Source organism: Coloeus monedula (assembly GCF_965178545.1).
Source record: "Coloeus monedula genome assembly, chromosome: 16".
In the NCBI taxonomy this organism is placed as follows: Eukaryota; Metazoa; Chordata; class Aves; order Passeriformes; family Corvidae; genus Coloeus; species Coloeus monedula.
The window spans coordinates 15,788,144-15,812,025 of record NC_138796.1 but is presented as its reverse complement, the minus strand read 5'-3'; the positions used below and the strand labels follow the sequence as shown (position 1 = coordinate 15,812,025).

General features: G+C 54.5%; 2 protein-coding genes across 2 annotated transcripts in view; one reads left to right on the top strand and one right to left on the bottom strand.

The window, feature by feature from the left end:
• Positions 1–115: 115 nt before the first annotated feature.
• Positions 116–8,912, bottom strand: VRK3 (VRK serine/threonine kinase 3; the record flags this gene model as incomplete). Its single annotated transcript, XM_082292126.1, has 12 exons — positions 116–427; positions 1,011–1,159; positions 1,776–1,834; positions 2,126–2,246; positions 3,002–3,134; positions 3,322–3,414; positions 3,773–3,875; positions 4,323–4,407; positions 5,149–5,215; positions 6,892–6,944; positions 8,418–8,743; positions 8,818–8,912. The coding sequence occupies 11 exons, from the start codon at positions 8,910–8,912 to the stop codon at positions 1,011–1,013; spliced, it is 1,284 nt and encodes a 427-aa protein (XP_082148252.1). The 3' UTR covers positions 116–427.
• Positions 8,913–18,496: 9,584 nt separating this feature from the next.
• Positions 18,497–23,882, top strand: part of ABCA3 (ATP binding cassette subfamily A member 3) — a 32,467-nt gene continuing 27,081 nt past the window's right edge. Inside the window, exons 1-2 of the mRNA XM_082292373.1 lie at positions 18,497–18,537; positions 23,532–23,633. Coding sequence (XP_082148499.1) covers positions 23,580–23,633 — 54 coding nt within the window. The 5' untranslated portion in view covers positions 18,497–18,537; positions 23,532–23,579. The remainder of the gene's footprint in view (positions 18,538–23,531; positions 23,634–23,882) is intronic.

Below are 23,882 nucleotides of genomic sequence, written 5' to 3'. Positions count from 1 at the left end.
CTATTTACACAAATCTCACAAGGGAGCACAGGGCTCAAACCACCCTCACAACCCTACAGGAGCCCCAGAAAGGCCTTGAATGTGCCAAATAGCCAACAGCAGCCTTGGGTACTTGTCCACAAAGTTTATTACAAAACCATGTACTGCCACTCTCGTTCAAAAAAGAAAATCCCTGATTCAGTTTCCTGGCTCACGGTGGCTCCACTGCAGTTCTCCAGCTACTGCTTCCCCTGAGCTGCCATGCAGGAGTGTCCTCACATCAACTTGGTACAGCAGCAGCTCAGACTTCAGCACTGGGTCACATTAACATGGGAAGAAAACGCTTATAAAAACCTCTCTCATTCTAAAACTAGTAAAAGTTAAAATATATCTGGGAAAGGCCTCACTGCAGGAAGCTCTGAACTCTTCTTGTGCAAGTTTTCTTGATCTGAAAAAATAAAAGCAGAGAAGGGGAAGATGAATCAGTTTAAACTCCTTCCCACAAAGAGGAAATGAGGTGAAGAGTTGGCTCTGTGTTCCTGCTGCTGGATGCAGAGCCTTGGCTGATGCAGCCCTGCACTAAAATCGTATCTGGTTCTGTATCAAGCCTCACTCTTGGAGGTGCCTCATGGCTAAAACAGCACCTGGGCTTGAGAACCACCACTGCCTCAGGGCTGAGACACTAAAACCAGAACTACAGGCTGCTTTCTGAGAGAGAAAAGCAAAAAGTACAGCCCAGAGCTTCAGATTTAAAAAAAAAAATTACCAAGATGGCATGAGTTTGCATCACCTCCCCAGCCCTGCAGCCCCCTTCAGCCTTTAATAACCCTTGTTGTATTCCTTCATGAGCAAGTATTTCCAGAAAAACTTGAGGAAACATAGCCTGGCTTTGTGTAGCACTGGACTGGTTTCAATAGGGAATGAGAGGAGGAGCAGGTTGGTCTCCGCTGGAGCGATGTCACAGCCCCGCCTGCTCTGCCCTCACCTGCCTGTGGCAGCACAGGGCACACGCAGCAGCTCCCAGCACTCACCTAGGGCACTACTCGGACATCCACAGAGTCATAAGCTGAAGCTTTCATCTTTTCCAGTGCCTTCCCAAAGAGCTGCCGCAGGGCCGTGTAGTCAGGCTTCTCCTCGTACTCCAGTGCCATCACCTGCTCCAGGTAGCTCTCCAGGCCATCTGCAAAGAGACTCACAGTGGAGCAGCACAGAAACTCCAGCTGCCAAATGGCCATTTCAGGCTGCTTGTCCTACGGCCAGCTCACCCACCCTCCCAGGCAGCTGCACAGAGAGGAAAACCAAACCACAGCTAATATGAAGCTCAAAGACAGAATCACAGAATAAAATAGAATCACCAGCTGGCTTGGGTTGGAAGGGACCTTGAAGCCCATCTCCTTCCACCCCCTGCCATGGGCAGGGACACCTTCCACTAGCCCAGGTTGCTCCAAGCCTGTCCAACCTGGCCTTGGACACTTCAGGCATGGGGCAGCCACAGCTTCTCTGGGCAACAAAATGGGATGGGGAAGTGACCTCTAGCCCCAGATGCTGCATTTCTAAACCCACCAGCACACCTGTCCCTTCAGCAAGGTTCATGAAAGCAGATCATGGGAAGCAGCCCTTGTTCTCCTGTATGAGAGAACAAGGGATTTGTTCCCAGCCTGCCAGATAATTCATGCTTGGTCACCATCACCATTAGAAGCCACTCTGGACCAGCAGCCCAGCAGAGAAAGTTCTGGCTTCAGGCACAGTCAGTCCTCCATCCCTGAGTTCCATTGCCACTGAAAGCAAGCCCATACCTGGAATGGATCTCTGCCTGAAGCACAGTCGGAGAAGGCATCTCACATCCTGTCTGTACCTGGAATAGTCAGCACAGAGTCCTGTCAGGTGAGAAGTAATGGACCAGGTGCCTGAGCACCTGGCTTTGACAACAGGGACAAAAAAAATCCCCAGAAGGCTGAATTCAGATGGCCATGTTCTGGATGAAGCAGAACTTGGGGTTCACCAAACACCCTGGGGCCAGGCTCAGCCTTGGCTGCAGGATGTACCACAGCCCAACAGCGTATCATGACCAGGGGATTTCAGTCACAAACCCCCCCTTGCTGCTTTCTGCTAAGCATTTCCCAAAAGAGTAGATGACTTCTCCTACCTTTCCTTCTGTTCCACCACAGCTCCTACTTTGTCCAGCTCATCAGACCAAGGCAAAATGCCACAGAGCCATTTCAGAAGACAGTAGCCCAGAGATTCCAAGTCACTCCGTCGAGATGGTCCTGATGGGAAGCATGAGACATTCACATGTCACTCATGAAGGGGCAGAAGTAAAGAAATCCAAGAGCTTCATGAGGATGTGCTCTGGGATATCAATACTCCTGGGAGCCTGCTAACTCAAATAGTTTAGGAATCACCTCCCAGCCTCTGAGGGAAGATTTCCTGAACACTGTGAAAGAGCAGTCACATCCCAGCCAGAAGGATGGAATTTGGCACAGGCTGCCCAGGGTAGTGTGAAGTCCCCATCCCTGAAGGGATTTAAAAGTCATGTAGATGTGGCACTTGGAAAGTTGGGTTAGTGGTGACCTTGGCAGTGCTGGGTTTACAGCTGGACTCAATGATCTTAAAAGGTCTTTTCCAACCAAAGTGATTCTATGATTTAAATGCCCTTCCAGCTCTCATTGCTTCAAGGTCAGAGCACAGCCTGCTGCAAATCTGTTTTGGGCAGGGATCCAGTCCGGCTTGAAACAGATCCCTGCTAAGCTAACACGAAGGGCTGTTTTCTATTCCCCACACGCCTCCAGCAGCCAAGGCTCCAGATGGAGCAGGAACATCCCTGCTGCAGTCACTGAGTGACCTGGCAAGTCCCAACACAGCAGCCATCAGGAGGCAGGAGTGAACAGCCCAAACAGGAATGCAGTTCCTGGTGCATGTGAATGCCTGGAAAGCAGCAGTACCAGCAACACCAGCGAGGAGCCCCAGCTCCAGGGCACCACCACAGGAACAGCTCCAGCACGTGTCACAAACCCCGACCCACCTGCGCCCTTGTGGCTGTCCAGGCTGATGAACTCCACCGTGCCCTCGTGAGGGGTCCTGCTGCCCTCGCGCCGAGCCACGTGCTTCCCCCCGGGGCAGTACCGGAACGCGAAGCCATAGCCAGCAAGGGTCACCTGCAGGCCAGCACAGAGCACCCACCTGAGTGAGGTGCAGCCCCCAGTGCTGCCCCACAGCCCCTGCCTGAGCACTGCCCAGCCTGCTCTGCTGGCTGCCCAAGGCAGGGACCTGGGGGCTCCCTTATCCCCTATCACAATCCCACCTCCAGTGCCCTTCTCTGGCAGCACTGCTCCTGTTCCCTACCTGTGTGAGGTCTGCTGGGTTCAAATAGATGTTCTCAGCAGTGATGTCCCCATGCACATACTCATTCTCATGAATGTACTCCAGGCAGTCTAGCTGGGAATAAACAGGGGAGGCATATCAGATCCATGCAGGCTCCTGCAGCACCCTGGTTATCACTGAGCTGGACCTTCCCCAGCTCCCTGCAGCCATGGGGAAGAGCACTAAAAACACCACATCTCACAGCCTTCAAGTTCAAAGGTCAGGTCTTAGTCATTCTTCTTATCCCAAATTCCTTCAAGGTGACACAGTGCTGAAAGGATGCTACTGAAGTTTACAGGAGGCTTGAAAGATGCTACTTAAGACACCCCACCCAAGCCCCTGGAGGAGCTTTAAAACACCTCTGGGAGATCCAGAAGGAAGTTAGAAGTATTTTCTGAAAAAGTCTCTTGGGAAGGATTGGTTGTCCACATACCACACGAATTGCAATCTGAAAAGCTGCCTTCTCCCTCAGCAGGTGCAGGCCATCACTCAGGACCAACTGAAGAGATCGCCCCAAGTCAGAGAACACCAAAAACCTGCAGGAGAAAAGGGCTTTGCACATGGCAGTAGCTGCCTGGTTTGGAGACCCTGTGACACTTGTCAAGTGATCCACTGGACCCCACTTCGACTCCAAGCTGACCTGGACAAACACTTCTTGACTTTTGGTAAGAGAAAACTTCTTATAAAGGAGACAGATGTGCTCATCATGTGCTGCAGACACACAGCTTGAGTCTCCCCTTTGTGTTAAGTGTCAAGGACCAGAATAAGGTGTCTCCTGTCCTGAGCAGCAAAAGCAGTAACTTCACCAGCAACGCAAGGACTGAAGGAAACAAAGTAATGAGAGGCAAAGCATTTAATAAATGATAAGAGCAGTACCTAAGGTCAGGAGCCCAGGGGACAATGACAAAAGGACTAGCAGACAGCAAGCAGAGGAGAGGGAAAGCCAGAGATGCTCAGGCAGCCCAAGAGCTCAGTCATCTCACCTGTAGCTGTCTGCATGCAGTCCAAAGCCAACGCAATTGGGGATGCCCAGCAGCGGCACGGAATGCCACCTCTTCCACTTCTCCACTACAAGGGGAGAGAAGAGGACAGTGCAGCAGATGCTGCTGAGGAGCTCCAGGAGGAAGGAGTTAGGGATGCTCCTCCTCTGAAGGTCTGCTCTGCCCTGGACAGCTGACAGTGGGAAGCTTCTCATGCTGACTCTGTCCCCAGAATTCCAGTCTGATGTGGGGGAGTATTGGCATGTCAGTGCATACAGCACTGTAGAGCAGGAATAGAACGGGGAAGATTCTGGGAATACCAGAGCAGGCTAAGGCATGGGATTGCTACAGGGCTAGGGAAAACAAGGAGAGGGGGGAGAGAGAGGGGGATGGACAAGCAGATTTTTACAGTTCTTCTAGAAGTGTAGATTTGACATAAATTCCTCCATCCCCCCTGCCCACATTCTCTGGGCAGCTTTGCTCTTGCTCAGGTTTTGGGGTCAATGGAGTTGATACCAGAGAGCAGCTGACAGAACCACCCATGGAAGAGGGACAGGAGAGTGAGCCAAGGTGAGTCAGGCTGCAGAGCTGGACAGCTCCCAGACACATCAAGACAGAGTGAGGAGGGTGAGAAAGCTGTGCTCATACTGCACTGTCCTACAGCACACAGACTGCTGGGAGAACTGGCACTGACTGAACTCCTCAGCACTCTGGCACTAACTGAGCAGGGGATTAATTTATCCTAGCCTGGCCTTCCAAGAGATTCACGTAACTGTTGAGAGAGGAATGCCAGTTATCCTTAGTCCTTGCCCTCCCAAGAAGCACCAACCTGTGCCTGCCTTGGCAGCTCGCTGGAAGAAATTCTGTTCATTGTAGATCCTCCCATCTTTGATATCCTAAAGGGAACAGGAAGGAGGAGCGTTACTTCAGCCACACACATCCTGCTGGAAAGGGAAACTTGGGTAAGATTTCTACAAAACATTCACTACTCATTTTAAGGAAAGCAAACATCAACTAACAGAGCTGAGAACAGAGCTCAGGTATCTTGGTTCCCTATTTAATGCTGCCCCTAACAACCACATAAACTCTGAGCATCAGCACAGAGCAGGGGAGGGGCCATCTCAGGCTGGGCCTTTCCAGCAGCCCATTTACAGCTGTCTGAGGGTTAACAACAGCCAGGCAGTGCAGCCCAGGCACAGCATGGAGAGAGCTCTGGTCCCAGAGCTCTTACGTTAAAGGGAGCCAGACATGATCTTCTCAGCCACAGCAGGGATGAGGGTATTTCTACAAACTATTGAGGCAAGTCTCAACAGAGAGCTGTAATATCTATTCTAGCTGTGAGAAAGTGAGAGAAAAAAGTCTGCCTTTGTAACATTTGAGATATTGCTGTCATTGAGTGACCTCGACTACACACAGTTTACACTCAGTATGGCTGTGCCTACACACTCATTCCACACTAACTCAGAACACCAGCTATCATGCATGGGAGAAAGCAGCAGTGTTCTGTTCTACCTGGTTTGATACAAAACTGGTATCAAAGGTAGCTGGAGGAACAGCAGGCTCCTGACAACAGAGACCACGTCCCAGAGGGTATTTCACTCTGCATCCTGCCTGTGAGCCCATGTGGGCCATCAAACCCCAGAGCCAAAATGCTCTCACGTGCCATATCACACTCCACAGTGCTCAGCAGACCACCGAGCAGCCAAAAGGTGCAAAACAGAGAAGCTGGGAGTGTTGCCTACAGAAGTGATTACACTTTCCCACCTACTGGTTTTAGTTTTGTGGCACTTAGCAGATTTTTCTCATCAACACCGTATTCCTTCTCCATCCTCTTACATGTCTCCTCTGACAAAAGGCAGAGGGATTATCTGAGTGCCTGCAAGAGCCCCACAGAGCCGTAAGTCAGCACTGGCCCTCCTACAGACCAGCAACCCCCAAGAGCCACAGCAGACAAGAAAACAGTCTTTCAGCTCTGGTTTGTGAGCTACTGAAAATCAATTGACTGAATTCCCACCACACCACTGGAAATAACACATTTCTGGAGAACCCAAGGTATTGACAAGTGCCTGGAAAGCTGGCTCAGAACTCCAACTATAATTCCTATTTGATTTCAGAGTGTGCTCTGACTTCACACAGCGTCTCCATGCTGGCTCTCACACAGCCTCAGCACAGCACCAAATTCCAACCTCTCCAGTTTCCCCAGACTTCAGCAGGGTGTGTGCACACCTGCCAGAGAGGAGAAAAGTTGGTCTGATATTCCTGAATAAAGGTATCCACCTCACACCACCAAGTTCACTCCTGCAGGTTCCTGAGCCTGGTCAATCAAAGCAGCAACCTTCTGTGATTAAGGCTTTGGGGTTTTTTTAGTCCTTGTATCCATTTTCTTCATACCTTTAACAGAAAAGCCAACTGGTACTGAAATCCCAGCACAATACCATCAGGGGGTTGTATCCAGCTCCCTAGCAGGGGCCTCTCTGACCATTCTCTCCAAATTCTTCAGATACTCTCAGCCAAACAGGTCCACACACAGTACTCTATGCACTATTCCTTACCCAAACAGATCAAAACTCACAAGTTTGAGGGAGTAGCTTTGCTTTTGAGGACAGGTTCCAGATGCTGACTGCGCTGTGGAAGGATGGAACAGATGTGGTTACAGGAGCATCAAAAAAAGATTTTGAATCATTGAGTGCAGCCTGTGCAGCTGGATTTACTCATCCTCTGCTTCTTTCCCTTGAGCTTTGCAAAGCAACCTCTGTGACAGCGCCTTCCCAGATCACTACAAAATAGTTCTTACCTTGTTCCAGGGGCTCAGCACCCTGACATGCTGTGAGTGCAGTTCTGCTTAAGTCACAGAAGCATCAGGGCATGGCTACAGTATGGGGGTGCTTTGAGGGGTATATAAAGAATAGATCATTAGTAGAACCTCAAAGGCATCCCCAAATTTATTTGCTGAGCATTCCATCCAGCTCACTCCATGGTTTTGACAAATCTGTGAGAGATGCCAAGTCCCTCTGCTCTGTATGGATGTTAGAGTTGTATGTGGCCTCCCTTCTCCAAAAGGATTTGCACCCATGACTTGGCCTCAGGGCAGTTCCTCTTCTCTTGCTCTAAGACCAAGTGCTATCCACAGGTTACCTGCAGCTCATCACCTAAAACCTATTTCTATAAAAGCACCCTTCACTATTGATTTTCCTTTTTATCACGTCTTTTAAAACACATAGGTGGATGCTCAGGCTTTATTATGCAACAAGCTTGAATAATGAAAAAGAAAGTAAAACCAAATATCAGGCAAAACTTGGTAATGGAGAAAATTCCTCTTGGGCAGTTTCCAAATTAACAAGAGAGAAGAAGATCAAAAACTCCCCTTTGGAAGTTTACAAACAGACTGAAAAGATCAGCACTCACTAAATGGCTGAGAAGCAGCCTATGTGGTGTAGTTGATTTCTTTGGCCCCAAAACAGGCTGAGAATTGACATTTAGTGGGTAGTGACACCCCTTACAGCACAGGAACTCCTGTACATTACCACCAAATAGTTTTTTGATCTTAAAGAACAGAAAGAGGAAGTGTGGCCCCAACGATGCACACTTCATGGTAACAGAGCAGCCTGGCCTCGGCTTGATACTGTGCTGGTGGCAGAGTGGCTGGCAGGCAGATGCCCAGTGAGGGCAGCTCCCAGCTGGAGCTGTGCCAGGGAAGGTTTAGGTTGGATCTCAGGGAAAGGTTCTTCCCCCAGAGGGTGCTGGGCACTGCCCAGGCTCCCCAGGCAACGGGCACGGCCCCGAGGCTGCCAGAGCTCCAGGAGTGTTTGGACAGCGCTGCCAGGGATGCCCAGGGTGGGGCTGTTGGGGTGTGTGTGCAGGGCCAGGGGCTGGACTCCAGGGTACTTGTGGGTCCCTTCCAGCTCAGTATATTGTATGAATTGTATGAATGCCGGATCCTGCGAGCCTGTGGGTCACTGCCAGGCCGGCGGACACGGCAGCGTCACCCACTCCGCGGGCTCTGGGGGTTTCGGGATGCTCCCACAGCCGCCGCCGAACCCAGAGCCGGACACGCCCCCCTCGCCTCCTGGCCCCCGCCCGCCCCGGGCCCCACAGCACCTTCGTACACCAGCCCTCGGCCGTCCTGCTCCAGCAGCCGCACCAGCCTCCACCGCCGCCCGCCCTGGTCCGTCAGCACCGTGTCCGCCGGGAGCGGCCGGGCCGGGCCGGGCCGGGGCTTGCGGGGCGAGCGGGGCCCCAGCCGGACCGCGGCCGCCCGCGGGGAGGGGGAGGCGACGGGGCTGGGGGCCGGCGGCGGGCTCGGAGCCGGCGCTGCGGGCTCGGTGTGCTCCTCGGGCAGCGCGGGCAGCCTCCCGCCGCAGGCCGGGCAAAAGCGAAACGCGGGCTCCACGGCGAGCCCGCACTGCGGGCAGAACCGGCTGGGCCTGCGGGACACGGATAGCGTCAGCGTCCGCCCGCCGCCCCGCTTCCACCGCCCCGCTCCCGCCGCCCCCGGCACCTCGGGGAGCCGCCGGACACCTCCGCCCGCGGCCGCTCCAGGCTCGGTGTCCCTGCCCCCGTCCCGCGCCGCCCGCGCGCCCTCCAGCCCGACATGGCACCCCGGGCCCGCCCGCACCACCGCGCATGCGCCCGCCCGCGCGGCGCCTCGGCCTGGCAGGGCAGCGGGGCTGCTGTGGGGCGCCGCGGGTCTGAGGGGATAGGGGATGTCTAAGGAGACCCCGGGGCTGTGAGGGAACATCGGGATCTGAAGGGAACACGGGGGCTTCTGAGTGAACACCGGGGCTGTGAGGGGACATCGGGATCTGAAGGGAACACGGGGGCTTCTGAGTGAACACCGGGGCTGTGAGGGGACATCGGGATCTGAAGGGAACATAGGGGCTTCTGAGTGAGCACCAGGGCTTCTGAATGAACACCGGGGCTGTGAGGGAATACCGGGGCTGTGAGGGGACATCGGCGCTCTGAAGGGACACCGGGGCTATGAGGGCGCATGGGGCCTCCGAGGGGGCACCGGGGCTTGCGGTCCCGCGGCCCGCGGGCTCTCCGCCGGGCAGGGTCACAGGAGGTCAGGCTGCTCCGGGGGCCAGCGCAGCCTCGGGATCCCCTCAGGCCGTGCCCCCAGCGCTGCCTTCTGGGGCCGAGTGTTTTCGCATAAAAGACACCAGAAAATTACTCAGAATGGACCTTGGGACTGCAGAACAGGCGTTCACAAGTTAATGAGTGCAGGAGTTAATTTGTGGCACAGGGCTGTGTATTCAGTGTATGTACCTGTGTATCCCATCCCTTGTGTACATTCTACACCTCAAGCAGGCACCGTTTCCTTAAAAGAGGTGTAAGGTGGACTGAAGCCTTTCCCATCAGGTGGGCTGAAGCCAGGGTTTGCCTGGGGAAGGTGCCCAGCAAGGGGTAGCAGAGGCAGGCGAGGTGGGGGCAGTAGGGACCTGGTTCTTGTCCCACAGAACACCTCACATGTAAAGATGTTTTTCAAAGCCCATCCCAGTGAGCCATGGAACACCAGCCACTGTGTGCGAGAAAGGAGCAAAGCGGATCTGGAAGGCAACTGCTCATCGTATGAAGAGCTGGAGTGGAGCTCCACCAAAGCTTAGTGTGAAGCAGGAGTGAGCTTGGTGTGCCCAAAGCTTAGTGTGAAGCAGGAGTGAGCTTGGTGTGCCAATGGTGGAACGTGGACCAGTGGTGGAATGCAGCAGGAAATAACACCTGAGGTATGAACCCCCTGACTGAGCCCACCGTGGGGCTCCAGGGCTTGGAAGAAGTGTCTCCACACAGGGTGTGCTGCACAGACCTCATTGTGCCACGGGCTGGTTGCCCCTTCTCAATCACTGCAGGTGCTAGGGCGTGTTCCTAACATTCACTAAGCACACAAAACGTCCCAGCAAAGCCAGAACTCTGCCAAATGACTCTGGGAAGCTTGGCATGTGTTTGAATCGATTTCTGCAGCCTGTTGCTGGGATTTTTTTGAAGCACCTGGACACTGTCAGGAACGACAGGGCAGGCTGGAGGGATTCTTCCGTTCCTGCCCACCATGGCCGTCAGGACACTGCACTCCACAATCACTCTGTTATTTCCCCTGGCATTGCAGGCAGCAGCAGGACACTGAATTGCCTCACCTCCACTGCCACCCCCCTGCACAACCACTTCAGTTCCAGCTCTTCCCACATCCCATGCAGGTACAGCCTCAATTCCTTTGTTAACCAAAGCATCCCCTCAGAATTTTGACAGAAAAGAAGTGGCCCTTTATCAGATTTGTTTGGATTTCCCTTAACAGGCTGGTGGGTGGTGTTCTGGGTCGGCGATTGAATCTCAGACCCAGACCTGCAGGGGATCTGAATCGTTTATTCAAAGGAATGAACTGGTTTTATACACTTTTCTAAGGCACAGTATTTCTTTATATGGCGTGACCTATCCCGTGTTGCCACATCAGCAGCACACTTTCTCAGTGTCCCTCTGTGGGATGCTCACTCACTGTTCACCCGTCCATTGTCCATCAGCTCCCGGCAGGCTCCTCTCCATAGGGGTCTGCCGTGTGACACCTCCTCCCCCCAGGGTCCGGTGGAGACAAGCTTCTCTGTCCCCCCATGTGCTCCTCTGTGCTGCCATGTGCCTCTGCAGGCAGGTTTTACAGCTCACAACCAAATTCTACTTTATAATTCCCCATATTTTGTCTTCCCCTAATTCCTGAATCAAGATCATTGTCCCCAAGCCCTCCGCAGTGACCAGTGGCTCAGCTGGGAATGCCTTGGTTCAGCAGATTTATAAAGTCTTCCAATTACCATTTTATTTTTTTTTTTAACTTCCTTAAGATGTTAATTCTTGATCATAGCTCTATAATTTTGTCGGTGGTTGCCTGGGGAACAGTGATCACAACCTGATTACATTCAATTTGGGGAGAGAAGAATCCGTTCAGTAAACAGAAATACAGGGTGCTTTAAAAAGTCAGACACCATAAAGACAAGAAAAACTGAGAAAACACAGTGATAGGGAAAGGTAGACAGAAAATAGCGAGAAAAGGCAATTCTTTAAGATTTATTTCAAGAGTCACCAAGCCGGAATCAGAGAACAAAAACCTCCATCCTTCTTCAGTGCTGTATTGAAAGTAATGATTAGCAATAAAAAAGAAACCCATAATAAATAGATGAAAAGGGAAATAATTAACAAACTTCTCCATTTCATAGCTGGTAATTTGCATCAGCAGGGCAAGCTGGGTGCCTGCAGTCACTCCCATAGGGGATTGTGTCTGCAGCATTGCACTTTTGCCTGGTCTCAGCAGGAATTTGCTCCCCCTTTCCTACCTCTGGCATTGAAAACCAGTCTGGATTTTGGGCTGCAGAGGGCTCTGGCTCCTGGAGAGCCTCTAGAGAGCAGGACAGAGCAGATCTTGAGGTCAAGCTTTGGTTCTTTGAACCTTTCTGCTCTCAAGTCCTCGGGTGAGGTGCCAAGGCCTCACCACCCTCAGGGAAGGATTTACCTCTGGATGATTCCTTGTCCCACTGCCCACCCACCTCCCCCACTGTCCATCATTTAAAACCCTTCCCACAGTTTCATTTCAAGGGCTTGCACCCCACTTTTGTTTTCCTTTAGCCAGAGCTCATCTCTCCTGGAGATGCTCCATCTATCCCCCAAGTTTCTCTGGTTTATCTGTAAGCGGAAATCCAACCCCCATAGGCAGCAACCTGCCTGCCCTTGCTGAGCAGCAGCAGTGCCTGCCCTGCTCCAGCTTCCTCTAAAGCAGTGGGTTAGGTAAATTTTTAACCTCCCTTGCTCTCGAAGAGGGAAAAGTATGAATTTTTAGGAGAAGACCTGTCTTCCTGTGGCCTTTGTGTGTTGAGGATGGTCTGACAGAATCACAGAATATCCTGAGTTGGAAGGGACCCACAAGGATCATTGAGTCCCACTCCAAGTCTGTGCTGTTGTGCCCTCTGGGAAAGTGCAGACAGCTGGGATGGCAACAGAAAGATCCCTATCTCCCCCCTGCAGGAGTTTTCTTGGTGACAGCTCAGTTATGTCTCCCTTATCTCACCCTTGGCTTCCCAGCACACTGCCAGCAGCCCAAACATGTGACTTACCAGATTTAGGTGCTGGCAGAGATCTTTGAGCTTGACAGAATGCCCAAAGCTGCCAGTTCTTCAACCTCTTAATGAAATGAGGCTGTTCCTTTTCATTTACACACCGATTGGATCCTGAAGTGATGGCTCTTGAGAAGCCATGCTAGAGTCCTGGGAGAGGCCTTGGAACCCTTTCAGCTCTGAATTGCCAGGTCCAATCCAGCAGCTGTAAGAGGTCCTGGCTGTTGGCACACCCGTGGGAAGTGGCCCTGGGGACACCAGCTGCCTCTCTGGGCTGAGGGGACAACCAGGCTGCCTTTGGGCAGTGCAGGCAGAACCTGCCCATGTGTCCCAGGCCATGCTGCCTCCCCAGCTCCCACCACAGCGGGAGGCTCACCCAGGCACAGAGGAGCACTGGTAGCTGAAGTTCCCAGCCACGTCTCCTCCAGGGTCTGTCAAGGGCACAGAGCTCTGTAACCCCCAGCAGAGACACAGGGACAGAGCAGGGACACTCTGGGGACACTTTGCTGGAGGTTGGTGTGGGCAGAGACTGTGCCAGCTCCCTGCAGAGCAGTGCCAGGGAAATCACACTTGAGGAGAGCAGGGATTGGGAAGAGCAGCAGGTATTCTGGAAAGCTTCTTCACGTGTCATCCTTCCTGGGCCATGGAGATTTTCCTGTGTCTGAGCACTGCGAGGGGAGTCTGTTTCACTGTGCATCTCCCCAGCACTTAAAGGGCAAAGTGATACACCAGGAGACTCCAACGTGGCAGCCAAGATTGGGGGCCTGCAAGCTGGCATGCCTTGGGGTGAAAGGGAAGAGGGAATCCACCCCGGGGAAAAGAAGCCCAAGAGATCTGGTCCTTGGCAAGTCTGGGGGGAGCAAGAGAAGGTGTTGGATCCACTCACCCACTTTAATCGGAACCACCATCCTGGCATTTTACTCCTGGACAATTGTTGGGCTTTTGATGGGATATCCTTCCTTCCTGGACCAGGGTAAGAGAGCAGAGGAGGCTGCTGTTCTGCTGAGTTCTTTATTTCATAGTCTCACAGCTTTCTTGAAGGCAGAGTTCAAGGGGGTTACATGATAAAGCCAAGCAGCAACAGCAAACAGCAGGCAGAAAACAGCTTCTTCTTCTTCTAGCTCTAGTTTCTCTATAAGTTTTTTCTTACAGAAATGTGGATTGTATTTGTTAATTGACCAATAAGATTAACACACGATTCTAGTTTTTCTTTTCTTAACCTATCCTGGTCTAATTCTAACAGTTGTAAATCTTACACAAGTGTACATAGGTATTACACAGATTTGCAGTTTCTGCAAATATCAGTTTCAGCTGATACAGTTTCTATCAGCTCTTATTGTTTATGTGAACACTCTAAAAAATGTGAACAGTACAGTTCTATCTATGTTTTGTCTAAAGTAAAGAAATTCTGTGAAAAGGCAACACTGCTGTAGTAAAAACTGTGTTTTAAGGTCTCTGCTACATCTTTTTAATGTTTAAGGCACTTAGCATATATTTCTACTAAAAGTTAAAAATCTCTATTTCACTTTGGTGTGACTTCATGTATCTCAGCTGGTCCAAAGGTTTTAATTCAACTCCTGTGCTTTGGCTTTCCTCTGGGCCTGAGTCCAGAGGAGCTTTCACTCCAACAGGCAATAACAGTCTAGGGTAAAAAATGCCAGTCCCAGGGCAGCACCATGCAGCACTGCAGCAAGTTAAGGATGGGAAGAAATGAGGACAAGATGGAAAATGCTCTCAGCAGAAGTCGGTGTGTCTGTCCCTGCCCACGGCTCACGGGATGTGATGTCCAGGGAAGCCCTCGCTGCGTGTCCCTGGGCCACTGGCTGCTCTGGTGGAAGGTGCCACTGGGCATCATGGGGTGTGTGCCCTGCTTGTGCTCCTTCCTCCATCGCAGGGAGCAGCAAGAGGCTGGGATGGAGGGCAAGGAGCAATGCAGATGTGGTTGCACAAGGACAGCAGTAGTGAATCCCAGACAAAATCCTTGCCTGGATAGGGCCCAGGGTGCCAGGGCCGTGGGGAGAGCAGAGGAACTGAAGGAGGAATTACTTAGCCACGTTCCTTTTCCAAATGTCTGCATTTGGCTGCCAGCTGAGAGATGAGGAGCCAGAGCACCCTTTGCCAGGCCCACGCTGGCATGGCTGCCCTGGGGACTCACCGGCACACCTCCCCCACAGTGCCCCTGCCAACCTGTCCTGCATTCTGGGTGTTGTTTGGATGGGCAAGGGGAGGTCCTTGATGTCCTTGATGGACAGAGATAAGATGGTTTCCTGAGCCAGCCAGCACCTTTAAAACAGGTTAAACCCTGAAACCATGTATGGGGTGAGCAGGGCTGGGGTTTCTGAACCCAGGTGATCTGAAGCAGTCCGGATGGACATCCCTACTGCTGCTGACAGGATGGCCCCTGTGGCTGCCCCGCGGGAATAACCCCATGGGAGATGGGAGTGACAACAGCCAACAAGGAAAAGTGGTGGAGAACAGCTTGAGCCATGAACTCAGGGACACAGATGGCAGAAGCAGGAGCAGGGTTGGCAAGTTTGGGGAAGAAGGGGCTGCTTCTTCCTTCCAGGGGCTGATGTGAGAGCTCAGAGAGGGACATGCCCCAGGCAAGCGCTTCCCCACTGCCTGATCCCCACTGCTTGATTCCTCACTGCCTGATCCTGCCTTTTTCTGGGTCTCTCCCATGTTCCTGCTGAGTCTCCTGCACACTCCCAGCCTTGGGTGTGAGCTGAGTCACTGTGATGCCACTGCACCTCATTGCAACATCTCCTGTCTTCTGTTCTAGGAGCCATGAGGAGCCTGCAAATACTTTCTTTGGCAAGATTTTTGTTTTGATCTAATGGCTCAGCTTCCTTCAAAGGCAGGCACGGAGAGGCACTGCGTGAGGCAACAGGGAAGGTCACAGGGAGAATTGAGGCAGATGTAATTGGGGAGGATCAAACCCAGCTTGAGCAGGGGTGTGGACAGGTGGCTCAGCCCAGGCTGACATGAGGCTCCAGCGTGTCACCACAGGCAATGACTGTCCCAGATCCTCCCCAGGCCCATAGTTACCTGTGACTACTCAGCTGGCTGCTGTCATCACCTGAGACACGGCCAGGGGCCCTGTGATGACGCAGATGCTGGGTAAGACCACACCATTGCCAAGGCGGCCACCGCAGGGTGCCATGCAGAAGGGTGACACACGATGGAGGAAGGCAAAACAAGGAGAGGACGAGCCCTCAGCCAGGCCATGCTTGGAGGGAAGACACGTGCCATCCCTATGCCTGGCCAACCTGCATTATCCACATCTCAAAACACTCGTGTGGCTCTGCTGAGGGACAACAACTCTGAGCCAGGCAGCTCCTTCCTGCCTCCGAGCACTGTAACGAGCTTTGCTGCGTGCTGCTAAGGATGTGAGCGTGAGCAGGGTAGCTTTGCTGTGGTCTGGTGGCTGCTCAGTCACCCATGGCAGGCAGCTTCAGTTCCTCTGGTGTTTGTGGAACCAGGTGGGGGAGGGCAGGAACACGGCTCCCAGCTGCAGCTCTGAATATGGGCAGTGGATCTGGGCCTCTCCCAGTGCAGCCCAGTGGGAGATGGGATCTAGGCACAGGCCAGACAGTCACAACTTCGACTGCAAGCACCCCATCCGGGGCCAGACCCACAGCTGTGACTCGCTCCAGGTGCCCCGGGGAGCCAGAGCTCAGCTTTGGCCATCGCCAGGATCAAAGGCACCAAGGTGGAGAGCGGGGTCTCCCAGCTCAGGGGGTGCCGGCAGTGCAGTCACGAGTGCCACTCTCTGTACAGGCCTCATTTTAACACCAATGCTGCTGATTCCTGCTCCCATACCCAGACACCTTCACCCTTGCCCTTGTTCTCAGTTCATTTCCTCCTCTCCCAGGGCCAGCCAGGATCCAGCAAGCGGCTACAAACCCCCAAGATCACAGAACCAAAGCACTCACACTCAAAGCCATCAGTGTGGCATTCAGCTACACAGAGATCCCAAAAAATTATAGAATCATACAATTATAGAACCATTTATGTTGAAAAAGCTCTCTAAAGTCAAATCCAGCTGTTTCTCCAGCACTGCCAAGCACTCCAGCACTCCACCACTAAATCATGTCTCCAAGTGCCACATCTACATGATTTGTGAACACTTCCAGGAACTCCACACTTCTTTCAGCAGCTTGTTCTGATGCCTGAATTCCTTCTCTTTATCATATGGAAAAGAGCAGTGGGTGGGGGGTGGCCTACGCTCCTGCCTCTCATGGCCTGGGGCAGGCTAGGTTCACTGGGGCAGCCCAAATCCCCCCCAGCACTCACAGCACCAGACAGCTGCCTGAGGGGTACCCCGTGCCCCTTGTTCAGTAGAGCTGCCTCGAGCCATGGCTGTCCTTGTCCCCACTGCAGTCCCACCTCCCCACCCTTCTCTTCCTCCTCCCTCTCCCACACTGTGCTAACTTTCCCTACTTTGGTGTTCCCAGCACCAGCAGCACCTTCTCCTGCCAACTTGGCAGCCAGTGGGCAGGGCAGGCAGGGCAGGCAGCCAGCAGTAACTGTGACCCCACTCCACCGCCGGCACTTTCATCCTTATCTGGAACGTTCCACCTGACCCCTGGAGTGGCCCGGGAGTGCCGCATTCCCACACACGGGAGCTGGCACCTGCTTCCAAACACCGGGGCACCAGGGCAGGGCCCGGTGTGGAGTGCTGCTATCCAGGAGCAGGGTGGACAGACAGATGGACATGGCAGCACTGACCCTGCACCCGGAACCACCACAGCCACTCACAGCCACAGCCCCGCACAGTGTGTGTGAGCCCTGTCACGTACACACACGGCCCCTTGCACACACACAGACCCCTACACACACACTGCTGCTTGCACACATGCAGGTGTCCAAGTGGGCACGTGTGAATGTGTGTGTCCCACACTTGGCACAAGTGCAGTGCCCAGCGCATGCACACACAGCTGTGCAACGCCCTGTGCACACACACACACACACACACACACCTGGCACACGTGCAGTGCCCAGTGCATGCACACACAGCTGTGCAACGCCCAGGTGTGCACACACACACCAGTGCACGCAATGCCCGAGGGGGTGTGTGCGCCCACAGAGAATGAACAGCCAGAGGGACGTGTACACACACACCTCGCGGACATGTTCACAGTAATACACACATCTCATGCACAGACACGGGCACACACACAGTGACACACATACATATGAACACAAACACACACACAAACACAGATGTGTACACAGATGTACACACACAGATGTACACACACGTACACAGAGATGTGTACACACACAGATGTGTACACGCACACACACACAAACACACATGTACACACACAGATGTACACACACACAGATGTGTGCACACACACACACAGATGTACACACACACACACACACACAGATGTGTGCACACGCACACACACACAGATGTACACACACACACACACACACACACAGATAGATGTACACACACACAGACACAGAGATGTACGTACACACACACACAGATGTACACACACACACACACAGAGATGTACGTACACACACACATACACACACACACATGTACACACACAGATGTACACACACACAGATGTGTGCACACACACACACAGATGTACACACACACACAGATGTACACACACACACACAGAGATGTACGTACACACACACATACACACACACACACACATGTACACACACAGATGTACACACACACAGATGTGTGCACACACACACACAGATGTACACACACACACACACACACACAGATGTACACACACACACAGATGTACACACACACACACACACACACACAGATGTACACACACACACACACACACACACACACGTACACACACAGATGTACACACACACACAGATGTGTGCACACACACACACAGAGATGTACACACACACACACACACACACACACACACACACACACACACACACACACACACACACACACACACACACACACACACACGCACACACGCGCACACATTTTCTCACCCTCTCACGGGCCCGCCCCGGTCCCGCCCCTCCCGGCGCGTGCGCGGTGCGGGCGGTCCCGCGGCGGGCGCGGGCGGGGCCGGACGGAGCCGGAGCCGGAGCCGCAGCCGGAGCCGCCCGGCCCGGTGAGTGAGCGAGGGGGAATTGGCGCTGGAACCGCCACCAGTACCGGGGGGAGATGGGCGCCGGAGGGTGCTGGGCACCGGAGGGTGACGGCAGCAGGAGTGGGGGGCTCGGGCGGGGCGGGGGATGCGCGGGGCCGCGGCCTCTCGGCCGGTCGGCGGGGCGGCCCCGCCCGGAGCTGCGGCAGCGCCGGGGCCTTTGGCCGGCTCCTCCCGCTGCCGCCTCCGCGCTCCGGCGCGGCTCGGGGTCGATGCCGGCCGTGGCTCCTGCGCGGGCCCCGTCCCCCGTAGGCTGCGGGGTGCGGCGGGATGGAGGCGCGGGATGGAGGCGGCGCCGCGCGGGCTCCGCCGGCGATGCTCGGCCGCGCTCCGGCAGCCGCGGGGGCTGCGCCTGGCTGGGACCCGCCGGCATCCCCGGGGAGCTCGGCCATCCCTCCCTGCCGGGGAACGGACTCGGGCCTGCGGGGACCGAGGGGGCGCCTGCCGGCCCCGCTGCGCCCCAGGGCCCTGGCTCGTTATGAGAAGGTCTCTTATGCCAGGACAGACCTTGAGGGGCTGGAGCGTGTCCAGGGAAGGGAACGGAGCTGGGGAAGGGGCCGGAGCGCAAGTCTAATGAGGAGTAGCTGAGGGAGCTGGGGGAGTTCAGCCAGGAGAAAAGGAGGTTCAGAAGGGACCTTCTCACTCCACAACTCCCTGACAGGAGGGTGCAGCCAGGTGGGGGTCGGGCTCTGCTTCCTGGGAACAAGCGATGGGACACGAGAAAACAGTTTAAGGTTGTGCCAGGGCAGGTTTAGGTTGAATATTGGGGAAATTTCTTCGTGGAAAGCATGGTCAGACACTGGAACAGGCTGCCTAGGACAGTGGTGGAGTCCCCATCCCTGGAAGTGTTCAAAACCAAGTAGAAGCAGAAGGGATCCCCCTGTCCTCTGCTCACAGCTGTCTGGGTGTCCTGTCCTGTCCAGCCGCTGGGCAAGTGCAGGGCAGGAGCAGGGTTGTACAAGGGTCCATGAGAAACCCATGTGTTGGGCTCCAGACTTTGTTATTTTGCTAAATCCACGAGGCCAGTGAATTTGCAGTTTATTGTTTTATGGGCAAGTGCAAACTCGCTGGGCAAACCAGTGATGTTGTTTTTCAGGCAAAGGGGTTGACCAGCTCTTGCAGCAGCTTTGTCCCCCCTCTCCTGCTGCTGCTCCAGCACAAAGGCTGTTACAGACACAACCATGGAGCCCATCAGGCTCCCTGTGCCCATTGACCCACTCCCACTGCAGGGCAGCAGCTGTGCACAAGCCAACCCCGCATTCTGCAGACAGGATCCAGCCCCAGCTCTATTTGTGTTTACTTCTTTATTTCAAAGCTGAAGTTCCTGTCTGGGTCAAACCCAGACTCACGTATCTGTTGGGCACTGGGTGTTGGGTTTGTAGAGGGCTGCGAGGTCGCTGGTCCCTGCAGCACCCAGCACCCCACCAGCCTTGCAGCCTCTTAGAAAGTTTTACTGCTGTTTGCACAACCAAGGTGAGGTTTTTATGGTCTGGCTGTATCGTGACTCCCAGATGTCTGTGAACACTGAGAGGGTGAAAACACCCCAGTAGTGATTGCTGTGTGTCAGTGAACACTCCTGGCCGGTCTGGTGGCTGCTGGCCCTGGTTGCTCTTTGCAGGACCCGGGGCTTTCTGCATGTGCTCGCGTTGGAAATCACTCGCTCTTCCTGAAAACAGCGGCCATAAAAAGTCCTTGCCCTGCTATGGCTGCTTGTGCTTTTAATTTCCAACACAGACAATGTGGAGAGCAGAGAGGAATTTCCTGCTCCAGTTACAGCATGGAAAGTACCCAGGGACTGACAGCCCTCACTAGGTGTGTGATGCCACCACCCCAGAGACCGCGTGCTCCTCAGCACAGCCGTGGAGGTGCAGGCACCTGGCAGCTCGTCTTATAGGGGTGACACGGTGTCTCTGCCAACCGGCAGGGAGAAACTCTGGGTTTATATTAAAAAAGGCAACGTCTGCCATTTCCAGGGCTGGTTTCTATGGGAACGGGACATCAGAAGAGCAGAAATGCGGTGTGTGCTCTAAAATAACTGCCAGCACCCGGGAGCACGTGGCCTTTGCTCGGCTCGCTCAGCCCTTTCCGCTGAGGCGGCGGCCGGGCACAGCCACCTCCCGGCAGCAAGGCAGTGTGGAAGTGGGTCAGGAGGTGGGATGCTGTGGCTTTGATCTCTGACGATCCTCAGCCTGTCCTCATCTAAATCCACCAGCAGAACAGCTCTGGTCCAGGCTGGCAGCTGGTGCTGCCACGTTATCAGCACAGCTTGGCACTGCAACAGGGGCTGGTGGGGACCAGGTGGTGAGGACCAGTCTTGTGTTCACCCATGCAGGCTGTGGGCAGGCAGGAGTGTCTCCTCCCTCACTGACCTCCCTGAGCATGGCCAGGGTGAGTCCACACTCATGTATTCAGGAGACCCTTCCTCCTGCTGTGGGCAGGTGCAGAGAGCAGGGTATTTCCAGTGAGGAGGAGAGGAACTGGGTTGTTCTCGCAGAAGCTGGTGGTGGTCACCTCTCTCTTCCCCCAGATCTTTGGCCCTGCCTCTTGGTGGGAAATTCAGTCTTGTCTTGTAGTGCTTGAGGTCAGGCAGGAGCATCTCTGGCGAGGACAACCCAGTGTGCTGCCCGTGTCCTCCTGAGAGGCACCTTGGTGCCTCTGAGTTCATCATCAACTGGTGGCACTCAACCCTCCCTTCCTGCCGCACGTGGGCCCAGACATGGACCCTGGGCCCTGCCTGAGCTGCCTCTGGTCATGGGCATCTCGGGGCTGATCCAGGCAGCACCTCCCAAAACAGGTTTCTCTTTTGGGTTGGAAAAAAAAAAAATCTTTTTTGTGGATGCCAGAGCCTGGAAGACCGTTCTTGCTCTCAAATTCAGTAAGAGCCTTTGCAACAGAGCTTCTTCCTCCTCTCATCCTCCAGCAAGCAAAAGGTCCAGAATGGGTTTTCTTGGAACACTTAAAAACTTGGAAAGCATTTACTGGCAATAATGGAGTTTTCTGTCTTTGCACAGTGTTTGTGTTACCCAAGAGCTGCTTGACATTTTCCCAGCAGCAGCCGTAAGACCTGCAGGGGTGGTTGGGGGGGCAGCTTGAGTTTGAGGGTGCAGCGGGGCGAGCAGGATTTGGGATCTCTGCGAGGGCAGCAGCCTGCTCCTGCCTGACCTGCAGCATTCGTCCTCTTGAAAGTGAGCCACAGCTTGGATTCCCTTGGTTTGCTCCGGATTCCTTCAAGGGGGTGCATGACAAAGGTTTCTGCTCAGTGGCAGGGGGCTTATTTGGGGGTGTTTCAGGTGCTGCTGTGTGGGGTATGTGTGTGTGGGTCTGGGGGACCTGCTAAGGGATCCTGTGGCCACATGTGGACCAGAGGTCAGCTGGAGACATGGCACTTTGTGAGGCGTTCGAAGGTGCCTTTGCCAAGTCCCCCTTGCTATTCCTTTCCTGCTTGCTGTGAGCGGGGGTTCTGGTGGACTTTTTGGGGCTGAAGTGTAAGATCTCTTCTGCTTTCTCCTGCCTGGAGAAAGATCCTTGAACACAGATGTCCCTGCTGTTGTAGGAATCTGTCTTCTGTGCATGGAGTGGCAAAGAGAAGACAGGTTTTTCGTGCTCTGAGAACACATCTGGGTTTAGCACTGGGGCTGGGAAGGTGCTTGCAAAGCCAGGAGAAGGCTTTTGGTGTAGGATTGGGGCTGGGAAGGTGTGTGCCAGGGCAGGAGAAGGCTCCTGGGTTTTGGGTTGAGGCTGGGAGGGTGTTTGCCAGGGCAGGAGAAGGCTCCTGCAGAGGTCAAGGAGCTGGTGGCAGAGAGCAGGTGAGGCAGGCGGGTGTTGCTGTGCCTGCAGCCCTGCGTGGGTCTCAGCTGCTCCTGCTGCAGCTCTGTTGCCCTGGAGCTGTGCTCGCTGTGTGCGTTCACTGGCACCGGCCTGGGAGCCAAGGTGGGGCAGGCTGGGTCAGCACCTTCTCCTCCTCTTACTGTGGCACCCTGAAACCCCTGCTGAGGTTGCTGGGTGCCAGGTGCGTCCAAGGAGCCGATACCATCCCAACCAGGGCTGGAGAATGTGCTGTGGAGCATCTGCCAGGGCGTTGCTCGTGGGTCGTGTGCCCATCCGTGTCCCTGGGCAGCTTTCAGTGCTGCCAGGCTTCGGAGCATGGCTCGGAGCTGAGCCCAGCAGCTGCCCGCTGTGATCCTGTCGGGATGTGCCGTGCTCAGAAGCTGGCACTGCTCAGTGGGGGCTGCCCAGAGTCCGGCAGTGCGGGCAGGAGGCTTTGCTCGTACCAGGGCTGCCCCTTCCTTCTCTGTGCCACACTGCAAGCCCAAAATCCCGGCCCTGATGTCTCCTGATGGGACAGCAGTGCTCTGTCAGGAAATGCCACTGCAAATGGAGACACAAACAACTTGAAGGGATGGTGGATGCTTCCCGAGAGGGGGAGGAGGCAGCGGGGGATCGTCCTCAAGCGCACGGACCTTCTCTTGTGCTTCCCTACCCTTTTCTGATGCTCGCTTCTCCAAGGGAGAGTTTCTGCTGGGAAAGCACCGGCAGTGTTGCAGAACCAACCCTTCACACGGCAGGAGGTGGAGGCACAACTTGAAATCTCCACCCATCCCAAAATAATGGGCTGCCAGGGGTTTGACGGCCTTCCTGGGGCTGCTGTTTGCGGTTCTGTAACCCTGTGCTCCTGCAGCTCGAGGAAAGCTGTTCCTGTCTGCTGCTGGGAAGGACCCAGGTTGGGTGTTGAAAGAGCAGCTTCCATTGCTGGGAACAGCCATGCCAGAAACCAGGGGCACTTACTCTTAGGAGATGGAACACAGTGGTTATTTTGCCCTGTTTGGGGTCAAGCCAGCTGCTGTGGCACCAGGCTGGAAGCCGAGAGCTGCCCTGGGCTGGATGGGCTGTGGGGTGCTGCCCTCCTGCTGCCCAGCTCCACCAGCACCTGGCACTCACGGCTCTCTCCTCTCTTCCAGGGTCCTGCGGAGCGGCGGTGGCAGCGCTGGGCCCCTTCTGATGGGAGGATGGTTGTGCTCAGGCAGTTTGGGCTGCTGCTCTGGAAGAACTACATCCTGCAGGTAGGCTGGCATTGCGCCCGGGAGGCCGCTTCTGACACCGCTAAATGGGGGTACAGCAGAGCTTGCCCAGCCTCTGGCTCCTCCAGGAAACCTCCCCCGTGGGCACAGGGCATCTCTAGGAGGAAAACTGGGTTATTCATGCACGTGGTGTCTTTTGTGCTGAGCTGTGTGACCTTATGGGCTGTGCTGTGTGCTCAGTTTCCTTGTCCCCGGCCTGCCCTCTGGCCATGAGCGCAGCTCCCCTTCTCC